At 44.8% G+C, this 12,120-nt stretch overlaps 1 protein-coding gene across 1 annotated transcript; it reads right to left on the bottom strand.

Moving 5' to 3' along the window:
• Window positions 1-820: 820 nt before the first annotated feature.
• Window positions 821-1,996, bottom strand: SSTR1 (somatostatin receptor 1; the record flags this gene model as incomplete). Its single annotated transcript, XM_080918080.1, has 1 exon — window positions 821-1,996. One exon carries the CDS (start codon window positions 1,994-1,996, stop codon window positions 821-823), a length of 1,176 nt encoding a protein of 391 aa, XP_080774206.1.
• Between the last annotated feature and the right edge of the window lie 10,124 nt (window positions 1,997-12,120).

The raw sequence follows: 12,120 nt of genomic DNA, 5'->3' as shown, positions 1-12,120 counted from the left end.
ACTCAGCTCCTGAGCTTTGTGGGAGGGCGGCTTCTGTGGTACCCACAACGCAGGAATCTTAGAAACTTGTCCTTCTGCTTGCTCTTAGCTTTTTTTTTTTTTTTTTTTTTTTTTTTTTTTTTTTTTTGCTCCAAAGGAGGATATGGGTGGGACTATTCCAAGTCTGGGGATCTGGGCACAGGACCTTTTCTTAAGCACCTAGCTCTGCTCTGGATACAGTGGAACAGAGAAAGGGCCCCCTGGGAAGAAGTGCCTTCTTTGAGAGTAGAAAAGACCAGTTGCCTGGTCATCCTCAAGCTGGGCTTCCTTGACTGTAAGGCTGTGCGAAAGGAGAGCGGTAATTGGGGGCAGTCTGGTAGCCTCTCTGAAAAGGAGTCTGGCCCGCTGACCTGCGCAGCGGAAGAGGGTTCAGCGAAAGGTGGGGGGGCGGGGCTCAGCCCAAGGGAAACACATGGTGGTAACCATGGCTCACCTTAAAGGAGCAGAAGAATCAGCTTGAGAGGGTAAGGGTCAAACTGAGTTGGCGACATTAAGTTTGCATTTTGTACTATCAAAACTGGGAGAAAAGGTGGAAGTTACCGGGTTTGGAGATCAGAGATCAGAATACCAGATGGCCCGAAAGCATTCGCAGTTGATGCGCAACTCTCTCCTTTTTACCCTAGTCACATAGCTTTCCTAGGTCTGGCTAAGCAGGAACGCTGCATCTGCATCGCTTTCATGCACTACTACCACAGCACCTGGTGTCCCCTTAGCATCCCTTCCCACCTGCTTCCCCGCTCCACCTTCCTGACCACTTTCCCCCTCCCGGCAGTGCCCGGCCTCAAAGAGTGCTGATCCTGGAAGCGCAGGTGCCATTACGGAAAACGCCTCCAGACTCCAGATTCTCAGGCTGGAAGTCCTCCACGCTGTAGGCTCGACTCTTCAGGGCAGTGGCGTAGTAGTCAACGGGCTCCTCCGCAGCGTTATCCATCCAGCTGAGGCACAGGATGCGCTGGAAAGAGCGCTTGAAGTTGTCCGACAGGAAGCCGTAGAGGATGGGGTTGGCACAGCTGTTGGCATAGCCGAGGATGACAGACAACTGGCTCACGGTGGCGTCGTCTTGCTCGGCGAACACGTTGACCAGCTGTACCACATAGAAAGGCATCCAGCAGATGACAAAAACCATCACCACCATCATCACCATCAGAGTGATCTTGCGCTCTGAGCGCTTGCGCTGCTGCCAGCCGGCCTTGAGGGCCACCATGCGCATCTTGGCAATGATGAGCACATAACACAGGCAGATGGCCCCGACAGGCAGCAGGAAGCCCATGAGAAATGTGTATAAGACGAAGCCCACCAACCAGCGCTGGGCGGGCTCCGGCATGAGCATGTTGCAGGCCACCGTGCCGTCGCTGTTGGCCGCTGTGCGTGAGAAGACCACGATGGGCAAGATAACCAGTAGCGACAGCACCCACACGCCCAGGTTCACTACTTTGGCCACAGTGGGCCGACGGTAGCGCGCTGCCTTGATCGGGTGCACCACAGCCACATAGCGGTCCACACTAAGCACAGTCAGACAGTAGATGCTGGTGAACATGTTGACCGCATCCACACTGAGCACCAGGCGGCAAAGTAGCGCGCCGAAGGGCCAGTGGCGCAACAGCGTGGAAGTGACCAGAAAGGGCACGCTGAGCATCAGCAGCTCATCAGCAATGGCCAGGTTTAGAATGTAGATGTTGGTTGCAGTCTTCATCTTGGCGTAGCGAAGGATCACATAGATGACCATGGAGTTCCCACACAGTCCCACCAAGCATACCACGGAGTAGATGAAAGAGATGAGAATAGCGCTACCCTGACCCTCGCTTAAGGTCCCGTTCTGGGAAGCGTTTCGTCCAGGCTCTTCCATGCCGTCCGCAGCACCGGACCCCGGAGCCCTGCTGCAGGTTCCTTCCCCGCAGCTGCCTGGGCTGGGGCTTGGAGGAGAGGAGGGGGAGGAGGCGGTGCCATTGGAGAACATCCCAGCTGAAGAGGGCCGGTGCGGCTGCTGGCTGGGGCGCTCACCTTGCGCCCTTGCTGCCTGCGCCCTACCTAGGCTCAAGGCTCCAAGCTCACAGCTCACCGCCGCCTGGCCCCTTCCGGCAGAGCGCAGTAGCTGTGGCGAGCGCGGCTCCAACCGAGGCCGCCTGGCGCATCGCCCAGCGGCTGCTTGCTTGAGTGCTGTCTCTTGCAGCTCTGGGCGTCCTGGACACACTGGAGCGTGGAGAGGAGAGGCCAAGAGGCTAGAGCCCAGCGCGGCCCATCCATTAAGTGGAAAGGCTCTGGATTGATGAATGATTAATAAGCAGCACCATCGCGTCAGCAGCTACGAAAAAGCAGGGGGGGCACATAGGAGTTTATTGCCCCCACCTCACCCCGCCATTGCTCCACCCATTTCTAGTCCCCTCTAAGCTCAACTCAAAGAGTGCTTCAAATTTCTCTCACAACATTTTCAGGCGTTCCTGGGACAGTCCAGAGGAGTTTCTCTACCTTTCTAAAGGATAGGTGCCAGCGAAGAATGTAGATTGTCTCACTCCACACTACTCCTACTCTAAGTAAGGACTGAGGCAAACCCCAGGCATATATGTCTGGAGTTCTTCACTTCTTTCTGCTGCTGCTCTCTTCTGGTGATGGAGGCGACTCTACCTGTCCCTAAGCCACTATCCAGGACAGGACCTCAATGACTTACCTGCTTTCCTGTTCGCCAGTTCTTCAAACCTGTACCTGTAGATTTCAGGCAGTCATAGGGTCCCCAAGTCGATGTCTCCAGATGGCCCTTGCAAAGTGCTTGTAAAGGTCTGGCGGCGCTCTGACGTTTGCGAGGTCCAACTTCCTTTGGGGCTCGCTGCTGCACAAGTGCCCACGCAAACAGTGAGCAGTGGAAAGCAGACCTAAGCCAATAGCATTATGAGCATGACGGACCACAGTGGTGTGCTAAGGGATGCTGAGCTACAATATCCATCGCCTTCCACTCTGCAGCAAGGGTGTTCAGGGGAACTGTGTGGAATTATTGCGAGTCTCTAACAACGCTTGTAGTTCTCTGAGCCCCCTCCTCCTCCCCTAGGAATACCAAGAGCATAAGTCAGGGTGCAGTACAGAGAGCTCAGGAGGAGGCTGGCACTCCCTCTGGAACCTGCCAGGCGCGGTATTGGAAATCCATGTAGGTGTTCACTGGGGAAAGATTAAGCGGCGCAGCGTGGAACAGCTGTGCCCGCGAGTCCAGACTGTACTTTGTACCCTGGAGAGTTGGCGGGGTGGGGGATGGAGGTGGAGCGCGCCAAGGCCTGAACAGGCAGGCGTGCCAGCTCTTAATTCACGCTAGGCTGGCTGAGCAACTGATGGACTGCCATCAAGCCTGGGATCAGTGGCAAGACATTCAAGCGTTTCCCCATGGAATACTAAGGGATACCAGAGCCTTGGGGTATAACCCCTCTGCTTTCCAAATGCTAAAACCATTAAGATATGTTTATTAAGGCCCCAGGCTCAAAGCTCATCAACCTGCAGTTCCCATCCCAAATCTGGGACCTGCAGGCTTTTACTTCAGAAAGAATGGATGTTGATTATTAAGAGACCCTGGGAATTCCCAGGACTCTGAATGTAGGGTTCCTTTGGCCTCACAGTCACTCTATGTTAAAAGATGCTACCACCTATTCCCTTTTTATGAATGCTGTTTCCTTCCACGAAATCCCTGCAAGTCCTTGCCTAAAGCAAGCCAAGCCTCTGGAAGACTGGGCAGCTGCAGTCCAGGGCTCTCTCTGGGACTTTTGCTGCTTGCAACTGCTTATCTTCCTCAGTCTCCCTCTCCCATCTCCACCAAGACGAGGTAAATGTAAAACTAGATTTACAGAAGCTGCTCCTACCAGACAGTTGAGAATGCACAGAACTGGACACCTCCTTAAAAGTGAAGCATGTACACATAATGGCTTGTTGTTTGCTCTCTGAAATTGCCTACACATCGGTGCTTTGGAATCACAAACTCAGTGCTGCTTGGAGAGAAAGAATCACCTGTAGTGTCTATGAGGGCAGAGGCACTCAGATTAAAATCAATGACCACAGACTCCCTAGGAGTGTGTGCAACAGATGCTGAATTATTCATGAGGAAAAAAAATGTTAGGGTTGAATTTGAGATTTGATAGGACTGGGGCTGTTTAATGCATTGCTTTACCTAAACAAATCACCTTACCTGAAGTGGGATGTGAATTAGAGGCTGGGGGAGTTAATGTTTTGATAAATAAATAGCAAATAAATAATATAGCATGCACAGAGGGGCAGGGAATGTAGATCGGGTTTAAAAAACACAACTGAGATTTTTCTGGGAGGAGGATTTTCCTTGCCAACCCTAGACGTGGCTTCAGTGCCTTTGCCAACCACTGATTTAAGGCACCTGGCTGGATCTCTGGCATGGTTTTTCAAAGGTCACTATTTACAGGCATTGGCTTTGAACATGGTGGCTGGGCTTCGGGGTGGGAGTTTATGAAAGGCAGCTTTGTTATCAGAATTTCATTAAATTCTCTCTGCAACTCATCTTAGCAGGAAAAACTTCTTTCAATTAAGTTATGACTTTACATACAAATGAAGAAAAGCAGACCAGTGAGTCTGTTCCTGATTGTGAAGAGACTCTCATGATGGACTATTTATTCATAAAAGAGCTCAACAATAGGATGGCTATAACTTTTTAAAAAATGTAAACAAGGAGGTGGAAACATTTGATCACTCATACAAGCTGATAGACATAAAATCACGAGGCCTACTTTTAAAAACAAGCTAGATGGTCTTTCACAATCATCATGAATCAGTATCTCCACCTTCGTCCTTTACCCCTCAAAACTGAAATCAATTATTGGGGTGGGAGACGATAAATTAAAAACAAAAGAAACAACCCAAATATCTACCAAGTGGTGAATATGTGGATAAAAATATAGTACATTAGTCAGTAAAATATCACTTGCTCTGTAAAAAGAATGAAGTGTTGACCATATGCTATTGATGGCATTTGAAGACAATTTAAAAATATAAGAAACCAGACTCCAGAGGCAGCAATTACTTGATTCAGTTCTTATGAGTAGTCTAAAAAAGGCGGACATATAAGGACAGGAAGGAGATTAATGATCGTCAGTTGCTAGAGTGAGAAGAAGCTGGGGGAAGGACTCCTTGGTGGGCATCAAGTTTCTTCTGGGGCAAGGAACGCATTTAATCATTTAACAATGAAGCTTTAGAAGAGCTACTTAATGATATACTTAAATGAGAAAATTATGAATTTTATGTGAATTTCACAATAAAAAGACTATTTGAGGTGGATATATGTCGTGTTGTTTTTACCAGATCTCTTCAGTCTAGTGTGTCTTATCTTGACATCTGTGACTCCATCTCCCTCAGAAGCAGATATATCCCTCACACAGTACTTCTGGACTAAGTCATGTAATGTGAGGTTAGGACCCTAGAGCCCTCTTGTCTAATACTTTCACTGGCATGTCTAAGGCCTTGAAAAGCTACTGGTCTGTAAGTTCTCAGGTCTCTGGTGAATACTCTTCCTGTGCCTCATTCACACTTCCCATGTCTCCCCTTCACAACCCCCACCCCAGCCCTCCTTTCCTTTGCCTCTAAGAGGGTGCTTCCGCCATCCACCCACTGGCTCCCACCTCACTGTTCTTGCCCCTACCTTGAGGCATCAAGCCTCCACAGAACCAAGGGCCTCCCCTCTCACTGATGACAGATATGACAATCCCCTGGTACGTATGCAGCTGGAACTATGGGTTCCTTCACGTATACTCTTTGGTTGGTGGTTTAGTCCCTGAAAGCTCTGAGGGGTCCAGTTAGTTGATATTGTTTTTCTCCCTATGAGATTGTAATCCCCTTCAGTTCCTTCAGTCCTTCTTCTAATTCTTCTCTGGGGTACCTGGGCTCAGAGTCCAATGGTTGGCTGGGAGTATCTGCATCTATATCAGTCACGTGCTGGCAGAGCCTCTCAGAGGACCGCTATACCAGACTCCTTTCGCAACCACTTCTTGGCATCAGCAGTGGTGTTAGGGTTTGGTGTCTGCACATGAGATGGATTCCTAAGTGGGGTGGCCTTTGTTTCAGTCTGTGCCCCATTTTTCTCTCCCTGCATTTCCTTTAGACAGGAACAATTCTGGGTTAAAATATTTGAGATGGGTAGGTGGTCCCATCCCTCAACTAGGGGCTGTGCCGAGCTACTAAAGGTGGTCTCTACAGCTTTTGTCTCCCCTTCATTGAGTATTTTAGCTAATGTCATCCCCATTGGGTTCTGGGAACCTCTTGCTTCCCTGGAGTCTGAGACTTTCTAGTACCCTTTCCCCATCTCCCATTGCCACATATTTTTATTCATTCTCCTGACCCTCTGGACTTCTTCCCTGTCTCTTCCCATACCTCATCTTGCCATCCCCCTTTTGTCCCCCCTCCCTCCATCACAGTTTCTCCCTCCCCCTACTTGCCCTGATTATTTTGTTCCCCCTTCTAAGTAGAACTGAAACACACTTTGGTCTTCCTTTTAGTTAAGCTTCATAGGTCTGTGAACTGTTTCTTGGGTATTACAAGATTTTGGGCTAATATCCACTTATCAGTGGACATACCACTTGTGTTCTTTTGTGACTGGGTTGCCTCACTCAGGGTGATACTTTCTAGTTCCATTTATTTTCCCCAAATTTCATGAAGTCATTGTTTTTAATAGCTGAGTAGTACTCCATTGTGTAAATTACCACACTTTCTGTATCCATTCTTCTGTTGAGGGACATCTGGGTTCTTTCCAGATACTGGCTCTTATAATTAGGGATTCTATGAACATAGTGGAGCATGTATCCTTGTTATATGTTGGAGCATCTTATAGGTATATGCCCAGGAGTGGAATAGCTGGGTCTTTAGGTAGAACCATTTCTAGTCTTCTGAGGAACTGTCAGATTGTTTTCCAGAGTGGTTTTGCCAGCTCGCAGTCCCACCAGCAATGGAGGAGTGTTCCGAAGAAAAACTATTTTACTGAGCTTTTTCTTTCCAGAAGTAACACAATACTCAGGAAATTACCCCAAACCCTCCACTTTTTTATTTTAAAGACTTTTTAAAAATCTTTTTCTTTATTTTAATAAGCCTTTTCTGTACTTTCCCATAGATTGTCCATAAGTGTGTCTCTTTACAAGAATTTTAATATTTGCGTAATACCACAGTCATTAACTATTCTGCATACATGTAAATCATTTCGAAAACTTTCGATTTGGTGATGTCCTATATCAACAATTATAATGCTGATGATTCTTCATTGATCATTCTTGGTCTTAAATTTCTTGGCAGAGAAAGGGATATGAGAAAGGAATGGTACATGCTTTAGTAGCTAATGATGGTTATTTAATAGTATCATGCAGTGTGGTAGTCATTATACATGGAAGATCCTTTCTTTTTAATTGCAGCCCCAAGTCTCGGTTGGTTTTGTGAAACGGTAATTATCAGAAACTCAAACTCTGTGTCTGTCAAAAAAATTGCTAATGTGGTATTTCATTTGGAAACCATGTTCTTATCCATTCCAGGGGCCACAGTGTACTTTCTGGAACACACTTCGTACTCATCCTCAGAGTCATGTTTGCAAACACCTGTCTGGGCAGATGGGCACAAGCTGAGTGTAAGGGTGAGAACCACTCAGCAATATGACTCAAAGCAGAGTATGTGGCACTTGGGGACCATCTGCCATGAAGCAGTTAATGAGATGACAGTCTAATAAGAAAGTTACTACGGTACAAAATGGCTATCTGGCCTAGCAGAAACCTTAGACTTCCTCTCCCAGGGATGCCCAATCACTTCACAGCAGCCCGGGCAGCCTGTGGTGAAGTTCATCACCAGTCTTTGCAAACTCACTTGGCCTGCTGATTTTCCTATTGCCTCTTCTGTGAATCAGTGTGGCAGAGCCTCTTTTGTGCTTTCAGAAAACACACACGTAGCCATTCACATTCTCCCCTATAGATGCTCTGTTGCTAAATAATGTTTCTAAAACCACAATTCAGTACATTTAGGGAAGTGTTCATTATTATTAATGGATAAATAATGGAATAGAAATAGCCACATGCTACCTGTATTACTTTAAATAGTCCTTAACAGCAATACGTTTTCTTTTCCTATAATAAAGCTTTTGTTACTTAAAGGTTTTAAAATGGGTAACATTAGTTTCAGACAATTGTATTCAAACCTTTCCATTTCATTATGTGTCTTCCTCCCCCAGTAGCAACCACAAAAGAAAAAATGCTTTCAAACTAACAAAGCCACATTTTTATTTCCTTTGATACCGCAAATGATGTTTGATTCTTCTCAGAGTGCTTAAATACTTACAGCAACTGGCCTGTTCCGTAAGAAATGGCTGTTCTTTTGGAATAGGCCACAGGTGTCAATTAGATTCACCAGACACATGAAAGAGCACAAAGCCTAGCAAAGGGCTGAGTGTGCAAGAAAACCAGCTTTGCAGAAGAAAGCTTACATTACCAGTACTCTTCTGGTACTGCTATGTTGTTCCCATCTTAAATATGTTAAAATAGGAGTCTGGGTCAAGTTTTGCCAATAAAATTACTATAATACCTCTGCCTTGATTTCCCACACAACACAGGGTGACAAGAGGCAGCAACTCCTGTGCCAGTCCCACTTTCTCCTTTCCAGAGGTAGGTCTGAAGGCAAAAAGGCTGTGACTTAGGGTTTTACTGCTGTGAACAGACACCATGACCAATGCAAGTTTTATAAATGACAACATTTAAATTGTGGCTGGCTTATGGGTTCAGAGGTACAGTCCATTATCATCAAGACAAGAGCATGGCAGCATCCAGGCAGGCATGGTGCAGGAGAAGCTGAGAGTTCTACATCTTCATCCAAAGGAAGCCAGGAACAGACTGAGAATCCTCAGGCAGCTAGGAGGAGTGTCTCCAAGCCCACCCCCAGAGTGACATACTTCCTCCAACAAGGCAACACCTTCTACTAGTGCCACTCCCAGGGCCAAGCATATGCAAACCATAACAGGTTGAATAAAGTCACCTGGCTAAATTAGAAAAGTAACTTTTTGTTTACTGCTTAGATCAGCCAAATTTTCATGGCATGTGTCCTTGGTCTAGGACCTAACTTCTTATACTAACTTATTTCTTTTTTCTTCTGATTTTAATGGATATATTTTATTTACATTTCGAATGCTATCCCCTTTTCCAGATTCCCCTCCATATTCCCTATCCCATCACCCCTCCCTCTCCTTCTAAAAGGGGAGTCACCCTCACCCCCTCTGGCCACCCCAATCTGACATTTCCCTACACTGCAGCATCAAGCCTTGGTAGAACCAATGGCCTCTCCATCCATTGATGCCCAACAAGATCATCCTCTGCTTCTTTTGCAGCTGGAACCATGGATCCCTCCATGTGTGCCCTTGGATAGTGGTTCAATCTCTGGGAGCTCTGGTTGGTCGGTATTGTTGTTCATATCGGGCTGCAAGCTCCTTCAATTCCTTCAATTCTTTCTCTAACTCCTACATTAAGTACCCACTTCTCAGTTCTATGGTTGGCTGTGAGCATAGACCTCTGTATTTGTCAGGCTCTGGCAGAGCCTCTCAGGAGACAGCTGCATCAGGCCCTGGACAGCATGCACTTCTTGGCATCAGCAATATTGTTTGGGTTTGGTGGCTGAATACGGGCTGGAATATCCCCAGGTGGGGCAGTTTCTGCATGGCCTTTCCTTTAGTTTCTACTCCCAAGATTTGTCTCCAGCTTTCTACTGAGAATATTATTCTTCCCCATTTAAGGAGGACTAAAGCATTTGCACTTTGGTTGTCCTTCTTGAGCTTCATGTGATTTATAAATTATATCTTGGGTATTCCAAGATATTAGCTATTGGGCTAATAGCCACTTACCAGTGAGTGCATACCATGAGTATATTTTTGTGACTGGGTTACCTCACTGAGGGTGATATTCTCTAGATCCATCCATTTACCAAAGAATTTCCTGAACCCATTATTTTTAATAACTAAGTAGTACTCCACTGTGCAAATGTACCACATTTTCTGTATCCATTCCTCTGTTGAAGGACATTTGGTTTCTTTCCAGCTTCTGGCTATTAAAAGTAAGGCTGCTATGAACATAGTGAAGCATGTATCTTTGTTGTATGTTGGAGCATCTTTTGGTTATATGCCCAGGAGTGGTATACCTGGGTCTTCAGGTAGTACTATGTTCAGTTTTCTGAGGAACTGCCAGACTAATTTTCAGAGCAGTTGTAACTGCTTGCAATCCCACCAAAATTGGATAAGTGTTCTTCTTTCTTCACGTCCTCAAAAGCATCTGCTGTCACCTGTGTTTTTGATCTTAGCCATTCTTACTGGTGTGAGGTAGAATCTCAGGGCTGTTTTGATTTTCATTTCCCTGGTGACTAAGAGGATAAACATTTCTTTAGGTGCTTCTTCTCAACCATTACATATTCTTTGTTTAGCTCTGTACAATATTTTTGTTGTTATTTATTTATGACTATTGTTCAGAGAAGTTTCAATCCAATAAATATCACACATCATTTTAAGGAATGAAAGTATCCAGTGATAGAAATGTGCAAAATTTTTGTCTAAACAACTCTAATTTTGCTATGAGAACAAATGCTTTCTTTTCTTTTTTTTTCGTACAACTTTATTTTGAAAAAAAAAAGAGGGATACATATACAGACTTTTAAAGGCATTTTGGCATGACAATATATGAATATTTTTGTCAGTACGTAATTCTTTTAGAGGTTTGATAGCATGCATTGAAATCCTACTAGTTACCATAAGCATAAAGTACATGTACGACAGAATATAACATGAAAACAGATTTTCTGGTGAGTATAGATTAAGCTTAATGATCTGTGAATACCAAAAGTTGCCACAAGGCTATAATCTTAGCTCTTGGATTATTAATGATTTAAGGCCCAGGTGTACCACACTCTGAGAGGGTGCTATACATTTATTATTTTCCTGAGAGGGACTGAGGTTTTCATTTTTTGACCTTTGTTTTTCTTGAGCTTCATATAGCCTGTGAGTTGTTGCTAGGGTGTTCAGAGCTTTCTGGGGTTAGCCTCCAATTATCAGTGACTACATATTATGTCTGTTCTTTTGTGACAGGGTTACCTCACTCAGGATGATATTCTCTAGATGCATCCATTTTCTTAGGAATTTGATAGTCATTGTTTCTAATAGCTGAGTAGTACTCCATTGTGTAAATATACCACAAATTTTGTATCCATTCATCTACTGAAGGACATCTGGATTCTTTCCAGCTTTTGGCTATTATAAATAGGGCTGCTATGAACGTTGTGGTGCATGTGTTTTTGTTGTATGTTGGAACTTCTCTGGGGTATATGCCCAGAAGTGGAATAACTGTGTCTTAAGGTAGGACTATGTACAATTTTCTGAGGAACTGCCAGACTGATTTCCAGAGTGGTTGTACCAGCTTACAACCCCACCAACAGTGGAGGAGTTTTTTTCTTTCTCTGCATCCTTGCCAGCATCTGCTGTCATCTGAGTTTTTGATCTTAGTCATTCTGACTGGTGTGAGGTGGAATCTCAGGGTTGTTTTCATTTGCACCATATTTTTAATGGGTTATTTGATACTCTGGACTGTAACTTCTAGAGTTCTTTTTATATATCAGATGTAAGATTAATAAAGATCTTTTTCCAATCTGTTGGTTGCTGTTTTGTTCTAATGACAATGTACTTTGCCTTACAGAAGCTTTGCAATTTTATGAGGTCCCATTTATAGGTTCTTGATCTTAGAGCATAAGCCATTGGTATTCCGTTTAGGAAAGTTTCCCCAGTGCCTAGGTGTTCAAGCCTCTTTCTCACTTTGTCTTCTGCTGGTTTGAGTGTGTCTGGTTTGGAAGAAAAGTCCTAAGTTCTATTATGTATGATAAATGTATTTGGAAATATCAATTGATAATTGATTTAATAATGTAAAAAAGTTCATGGAATACTCAGTAGGTGAAAGGCATTATATGACTTACTGGAGACACTGTGGCAAAAATGTTAACCACAATCTTATTCTCATGAAGAAGAGCAAATTGGTAAATAAACAGGTATTGCAGGTGTATTTAGTAATATGTCAAAGGAAAAAGATCTAAGTCATG

The sequence above is a fragment of the Micromys minutus genome, assembly GCF_963924665.1.
Source record: "Micromys minutus genome assembly, chromosome: 1".
NCBI classification, from domain to species: Eukaryota; Metazoa; Chordata; class Mammalia; order Rodentia; family Muridae; genus Micromys; species Micromys minutus.
The sequence above is the reverse complement of the archived record's forward strand: the minus strand, read 5'-3'. Positions and strand labels throughout refer to the sequence as shown.